The 8,130-nt window shown below is 40.6% G+C and overlaps 1 protein-coding gene across 1 annotated transcript; it reads left to right on the top strand.

Moving 5' to 3' along the window:
- The first annotated feature begins 2,828 nt into the window (after nt 1–2,828).
- Nucleotides 2,829–6,201, top strand: LOC145350144 (interleukin-8-like). Its single transcript, XM_080199129.1, has 4 exons — nt 2,829–2,966; nt 3,391–3,520; nt 4,214–4,284; nt 5,652–6,201. Exons 1-4 carry the CDS (start codon nt 2,906–2,908, stop codon nt 5,717–5,719), a joined length of 330 nt encoding a protein of 109 aa, XP_080055255.1. The 5' UTR covers nt 2,829–2,905; the 3' UTR covers nt 5,720–6,201.
- The last annotated feature ends 1,929 nt before the right edge of the window (nt 6,202–8,130 follow it).

An 8,130-nucleotide genomic window follows, 5' to 3' on the forward strand; every position in this document is an offset into this window, starting at 1 on the left:
AGTCTGTTGCATTGTCAAACTGAAATTTGTTACAAGTGGCAAACTGAAGCAGCTTTTGACTTCCGTTTACACCATTGTATGCCTTTTCAAACCTGTACCATTAAGGTCCAAAGAGTCAGATCATAAAGTGTGTCAAGGCAGAAATTTTTTTTGTACATCATAGGCTTTAGTGTTGTCTGCATTTGGATTGTTCTGCATATTGTCTACTTGGTTGGAAACAACAGTAATCATTTTATTTATTTTACTATTGTCACAAGTAGGCTTACATTAACATTGCAATGAAGCTACTGTGAAAATCCCCTAATTGTCACACTCCGGCATCTGTTCGGGTACACTGAGGGAGAATTTAGCATGGCCAATGCACCTAACCAGCACGTATTTCAGACTGTGGGAGGAAACTGGAACATCTGGAGGAAACCCACGCAGACTCGGGGAAAATGTGCAAACTCCGCACAGACAGTGACCCAAGCTGGGGTTCAAATCTGTGTCCCTGGTGCCATGAGGCAGCAGTGCCTCACTGTGCACCTTGCACATAGATGTCAAATTATGTGGGTTTGACTTTATCAATGTTTAATTATCTGTTGTTTCTGATTGTTTCAAATTAAAAGGAAGACATTATTAACACCACTTCATAAGGATTGGATTAGACAATCTTTGATCCTTGATGAGAAATCAAAAATATTCGAGGTAGATCTTGGTGCAGGTACACAATGGACAGATCAGCTGTCTGTTACATATTGCATCTAATTCCCTGCCGTGAGGCTAATCAAAAGGAAAATCTGGCAAGATATATAATCAATCAATGATCTCCGATCACTCTTTTGTACTGTTGAAAAATAATTTTATTCTTCTCTTCTAAAAATTGCAATTAATTCTCCCTTCAGAGCGGAGTGGGAGGGATGTGGGGGGACAGGAAACATTTGCAGCTGTTTCCAGTTCCCACCCCTGTGGTGGGAGCTTTCCCTCTTTGTTTCCCTGTCCAATTGAGGGCGGCAGGTGGACTCTCAAGCAGGATGGTCAGTCAGAGGCCTTCCAGCTGAAACTGTGATACAGCCAGTTTCAGGAAAGAGTAAGTACTTTCCAAGAAGCCACTTTAACATGGAAACTCCCTCTCACAAACTTTTCCAAAAATGTCATTACTAATAGAGAAGTGAGCTAAGGTTGGTGGAGCTAGGAGGCAATCCACCTATAGGACAGCCTTTGGCTGCACCTACCTCCAGGATGGCAGAGAGGGCCTACCTCTCCCTAATTGCAAACAAATGAACTGCCCTCCTCATGTCTGTAACTAGAGGCTGAACAGAAAATCCTTCCTTTACCTACCATTAAGGAGACTCCTTATGGGCCATATAGGTTGCTCACCTCATTGGCTCAGGCAGCCTTTCTGGGCCCTGAACCTGCATGTCCATAATAGCAGACCAGGCAGAGCCAGTATTTTTGGGCTCCATGCAACTCCACATCCAGCCTCTGTAGGACACAAAATTCTTGCCTGAAGTGACCAGGAGGCATTTGATGTAGTCTTTCATTGGAGTCCATTAGTATAATTGAAGGTTCTAAAATTGAAGGTAAATTATTGCCCTGGTGAGGAAGTTGCCTGTGCAATAGGACAGAACGTAGGGATTATAGGCAGATACTTTAATTGTCAGGATGTTACTAGTGGCATCTAGCAAGGATCTGTGTTTGGGGCTCAACCATTTACTATATAATTTCATGATTAAGATGATGGGTACAAAGATACATGTCCAAATTTGCCAATAATGCAAAGATAGGCGAGATTACAAACAGTATGAATGGAAGCTTAAAACTATAAAGAGATGTTGGTAATATTTAGTGAATGAACAAAACTGGCGCAGAGGAAGCAAATATGTGGTCATCTACTTTGGCCCTAAAAAACAGATAGAGCAGTGTACTTTCTACATGGTGGAAAGCTTGAAATATTGGAACTCCAAAGACACTTAATGGTCAAATACACAGATCATTCAGGAAGTGGTACAGAAAGATTAATGGACTGCTGGCTTTTAAATCTAGAGGACCAAAACATATGGAGATGGTGGTCATGCTTCAACTATGTAAAGCTCTGGTTAAACTACATTTGGAGCACTGCAAGCATTTCTGGATACCACAGCTTAGGAAGCCACGGATGAAGTGCAGTGTAGAGTTACTGGAATGATACCTAGACTCCAAGGGTTAAATTATGAGGGGAGTAGATTTGTAATCTTTGGAGTTAAGAAGGTTAAGGGTCATTTGATTAACCTACTCAAGGTATTTGGAGAACAGTTAGGATAGTTAGAGAGAAACTATTTCTGTCGGTTGAGGAATCAAAGTTCAGGGCTTTATCAAAAAATGAGAGCCAAACTTTTCAGGAGTGAAGTTAGGAAATACTTCTTAACGCAAAGTGTGTCAGTGTTTAAAATTCTCCTCCGCAAATGGCAAGTGGTGCAAGATCAATTGTTAATTTAAAAGCTGAGATTGATAAGAGTTTTGCTTGCCAAAGGCAGATTTATGTAGTTAGGTCACAGGTCAACCATGATTTCACTGAATGGCCTCAAGGGATTAAATGATCCAATTAACTTGCTGCGTTTCTAAATCTTTACATTCTGCACATTAATAATTCACTTCCTATAACAACAAATCACCTGTCTGTTGCTGCCAAAAGATATGTCAAGCTTGTGAACATATTAAAAAGGAAAAGTGAAAGAAAACTTGATCCCCCAAAGAACAGGGAAACTCCATTCCACAGAATTGTTGACAAGTTTGTGTTAGGGATTAGGCAAAGTGAGAGCAGGGGATCTCAATAAATAATCGGTCTTCGGACTTCTTCCACAGAATTTAGTTCAGCAGAGAGAGGAACACGAAAGTTGACAGAAGATTCTCCGGCAGAAATCCATTCAGCAGCACAAAGTCAAAGATGAACAGAGCAACCACTGTAATGGTTCTCATCTTGCTTCTGTGTGCCATTGCTGCACAGGGTAGGTTGACATTTCTATCTTGTATTTTGTTTATGATTGCATTTTAATATGGAAAAGAATCTTTCTGCTGAGATATTGATCCAGATTTACATGTTTCAGTGTCTCACTGAACAATTATACAATCACCAATGTTATTAGTTGAACAAAGCTAGTTTGAGCAACTGCATTATTAATATAATTGCATTTAATCATTAATTCAGAATTTTATATTCATCGAAGATTCCTTCATTTATTTTTATAAAGTGTGACAGATATCTCCAGTATAAAAGAATAATTAGATTGTCAGCATTATTTGGCAGATAATTGATATTTCCTTGTGGGCCATATAGGGAATCAACTAAAATAAATCAACTTTGGAACAAATTACAAAGATTCTCTCCACTTCAATCAATAATTGAATCAAAGTTAATGGATCTTTTCACAGGTATTCCTATGCCAGGTAATCAAGGCCGGTGCCTGTGTCGTCAGAACAGCTCCAATTTTATTGATCCACGATTCATTAAGAATTTGAAATATATTCCCAAAGGACCACACTGTGAGAAACTGGAGATAATGTAAGCAAATATGTCAGAATAGCCTTTCTTCTTTGTTACCTCTATGTAGATGTGCTATTCATGTTGGATAAATAGAACAGTAGAGCAGAAGGAGGCCATCCAGCCCATCAATTCTTCTCTGTCTCTCCGAAAGAGCCCCTTACCCAGGCCGACCCACACCCCTCTCCTCCCAGCCCTAGCCCTGTAACCCCGCACATTTACTATGGTAATCCATCTAACCTATACATCTTGGGAAACTAAGGAGTGATTTAGCATGGCTAACCTACCTAATTTGGACTATGGGAGGAAACAGGGGCACAGGGAAGAAATGTATACGGACACGGGAAGAACACGCTGACCTCACGTGGGCAGCCTCCCAAGGCTGGAATTGAACCCGGGTCCCTAGCACTCTGAGACAGCAGTTCTAACCACTGTGCCACCATGCCACCCAATTTGTTTATGATACAGGTATGAAGAAATTACTTTCATAGTTTTACTGACATCACAACTCTCAAATGAATTTGTGAATAGGCAGGAAATTGAGGGATATGAACCGCATAGAGGGAAAAGGTCTTTAGTTTAGAAAGGCATCATGTATTAGCACAGGCTTGGTGGGACAAAGGGCCTGTTCTTGTGCAGTACTGTTCATTGTTCTTTGTTTGAGACATCCAGTTTCAATGGATTTGTTTTTTCAACTTCTCCCTCTCTCCACAGTGTCACCAAAAAGAATGGGGAGAAAGTATGCCTGAATCCTGATACCCAGTGGGTGAAGATTATCATTAAACGTAAGAAAGATTAGTGTTTGTTAGAATGCGGACATTACCAGAGTTCTCAGCATGCCTATCAGTGCAACTTTCCAGAAGACAGCCTACCAATCGGTCAGCTTACCATGGGTGGAATGGTGGCACAAAGGTTAGAACTGCTGATTCGTAGTGCCATGGACCCATGTTCAATTCCAGGCTTGGATCACTGCATGTGCGGAGTCTGCCCATTCTCCCTGTGTCTGTGTGGGTTTCCTCCGGGTGCTCTGGTTTCCTCCCACTGTCCAAAGGTTGTGCTGGTTAGGTGCATTGGCCATGCTAAATTCTCCCTCGGTGTACCCGAACAGACACCAGACTGTGGTGAATAGGAGATTTTCACACTAACTTCAGTGAAGTGTTAATGTCAGCCTACTTGTGGCGATGAATAAACTTTTAAACTTTATAATTTGTTGCCCCAATACTGCAGGGCCAATTAAAGGGACCACAGCAATGTAAGGCTGGCAACCACAATAGGACAGGTCGGCACAGCTGAGGTCAGCAGGAAAACATAAGGACCTCAACATGAAGGTGCCCTATCCACTTGCATGGAATTGATCAGTTAAAGATGCCTGTGGCTGTGTCTCCTCAGGCAGGCAGCAATAAGCTCTAAAAATGCAAGACATAGAATGGAATTGTCCGGCACATCCTGCCAGTGGGATCTTCTGTCTCATGGGGCCGAGGGAGTGGTTAAAGGGTTTGAGGTGGCATGAGTTGGTGTGGTTGGGATGTGGGTTATGTGTGGGAAGGATGAGAGGACGAAGGCTGGTTTTTAAATGAATTTTGTTGTAACTGGAATGAAGTCCCAGAGCACTGAGATGGGCCTCCTAAACTATCCACATCTGCAGTTCTCGTGGCTGCCTCTGCACACTTTCGAGGGGCAGCTGACCTGACTTCAGATATCTCCTGCACCCGCATTCTCCCCCCCTCACTGAATTAAAACTTCACATTTGCAGCTACGTTTTCACAAGGCCCCTTCACCCTCTCCTATGGCCTTGCACACTGTCCATGCCAACCTATAAAATTCTCATACTCATTCATGCAGTATACACAGAGCCACCAAACTCTATAGTAACAAAAGCATGTGTGAAAAAGATTTAAAAATAAGTCATTTCTTGATTCCCTCTACCTGAATCTAGGATGAAATCCAGGCCAGTTTTAAAAAAATCTGACCGTTAAGATCATGCATGTTCAAACTGTGGTGTAAAATCACGCATGTTAACAGTGTTGCACATCTTTTGAAACAGTCTGATCAATAATTCTCCATTAATATGTTGTTAGAGATGTTGTCCTCCATACTGAAACAAATAGCTCCAATTAGTGGACAAGACATAATTTGTTCAATTTTATTTCAGGTGTTAAACCAGGCAAAAGAGAGCTGAAGCCACAAAAGGATGGATTCAATTCTAAACCTGTCATATAATGAACACGGAAATGAAGGAGGGTTTGTCCAGGCTGTTCAGCCTCCGATATGGCTTTCCTAGAGCTTGTTTCAGCATTTACCCTGTATTGCTTTCTGCAAATAACTTGACGTTCTAACCTTTCTAATCCTGTCAGACTGTAATTACTTACCCAGACCTGAGAAAACAGTCTGATGTATTTTGTTATTCTTTGATGTGTATGACCATTAACAATGACTAATACTCCAACCCTGTTGCAAGTTATTTGTGATTGTAATCAACTTGTTCGCAATGCTTTGCGATGGAAGATATTTTTCAATTAAGTCTTTGATGTGTATGATTATCAATGACTGTTACTGTGATTGATGGAAATCAATTTGTTTGCAATTCATCACAATAGAAGATGTTTTTCAATTAACAAGCAGTGCACACAAAGGGAAATGTGAAGTGATTTATGAACTTTTGGAAGAATTGCAATGAGGCAGGTGTTGTCAGTTGTTCAATGTCTGAACTAATGGAGAATTAATGCCAATTAGTAATAACTCAATAAATCAGTATAATTATGAAATGATTTCTTTATCACAAACTACCTCCTCACTTCTACATGTTTTGCCGGAAATAACAGGCTTCAAATGTAAAGAAGTCCAGATTAACAGGGTTGTTCTCTCTTATTTCAATAAAAAATAGCCTTGAAGAACCTACTTCCAAGAGTAAAAGGCTAATACATAAAGATGCATCCCATTAATAAGTCATTTAAGGGCTGTATTTGGCCCATGGGTTAGGTTGGGTGGATGGGTGATTGGGTGAGGCCAACTTACAACTTTGTCCAATTTAACGTTCTGGTCACTTCCACCCTCCCTCAGGTCTCTGGTCTTTGATATTGGATTTGCTCGTAGACATTAACTTGGCTCACAAGGAACACTTAAAGGATTGTGTTTGTATTCCTTTTAGACGATATCATGCTATGTTAGGCCAAGCTACTGTTAGCTTATTGATTGTTTATAGCTGTTTTGGTTTAATTTAGCTAATATTTAAATAGATCTTTTATTGATATCACTTTGGTTCAAAAGAACAGCCACAGAAGATAAAAGCTTCTTACTTACAAATCTTAATCACGTTGTGAATAATGGGTCTTATTCTTGAGCCAGACCTTGGCAGGCAATGATGTCCTGTAGTTTATAAAAAAGTAGAAACATTCCTTTGTCTGGCACAGTTCCTGCAAACTCCACATTTACTAGAAACATTCAAGTTTGTACAGTATCAATATAAAATAAAAATCCAGTCCTTGCAGTATATTTCTTAATTACAACAATTTGCCAATTATAACTTTATCAAAGTCCACTACTTTATAATCACCTGATTCATGACTGACTTCTAAACAAAATCAACATGCATAGCTAACAACATGGTGGCACAATGGTTAGCATGCTGCCTCACAGTGCAATGGACCCAGGTTCAGTTTCTGGCTTGGGTCCAGAGAGTCTGCACATTCTCCATGTGTCTGTGTGGGTGCTCTGGTTTCCTCCTACGGTCCAAAGATGTGCACATTATGTTGATTGGCCATGCTAAAATGACTCCAGTGTCAGGAGGGTTAGCAGGGTAAATATGTGGAGTTACAGGATAGGGTGGGATTGTTGTTGGTGCAGACTGAATGGGCTGAATGGCCTTCTTCTGCACTGTAGGGATTCTATGATAATAGAAATAAGGTGGCACAATGGTTAGCACGGCTGCCTCACAATGCCAGGAACTTGGATTTGATTCCCAGCTTGGGTCACTGGCTGTGTGAAGTCTGAACGTTCTCCCTATATTTGCGTGGGTTTCCCCCAGATGCTACAGTTTCCTCCCACAATCCAAAGAATGCTAAAATTCTCTCTCAGTGGTGCCAGAATGTGGCAACCAAGGAATTTCCACAGGAACGTCATTGCAGTGTTAATATAAGCCTGCTTATGACACTGATCAATACATTTTAAAAGCTTAAACTTAAAAATACAGATTGTAAAATAATTGCAGGAAACCCACATGTTAGCGTTAAAATGACTTGTTAATTATAACTCTGAATACAGTATAAAAATGATTGACTTATAAGATTAAATTTGACAATTCCAATTAACATTTAAAGTGCTAGTGGCTTGGATGGGGGGTATGTAAAATCACATGGTGTGGGGAAAGCCGTTCAGTGGTGAAATCCCTGGAAAAACAGCAGCACAGCCAGGCCCTGCCCACCCAACTCCATTGCCATCAACACAATACACATTGAGGACACAAAAGTAGTGTGTGTTTTTCAAATTTACACTTCATGTCAAAATATTTCACATGACATTATCAAGGTCCAGCAATACACAAAATGCCCCAAATTTACTACTGACTTAATCTCTGCATTTCAACTCACCGTTGGGAAATTGAAATGTTGGGACCGATTTTACATTGTGTTGCA

The sequence above is a fragment of the Carcharhinus amblyrhynchos genome, chromosome 1 (genome assembly GCF_965287045.1).
Source record: "Carcharhinus amblyrhynchos chromosome 1, sCarAmb.v2.hapA, whole genome shotgun sequence".
NCBI classification, from domain to species: domain Eukaryota; kingdom Metazoa; phylum Chordata; class Chondrichthyes; order Carcharhiniformes; family Carcharhinidae; genus Carcharhinus; species Carcharhinus amblyrhynchos.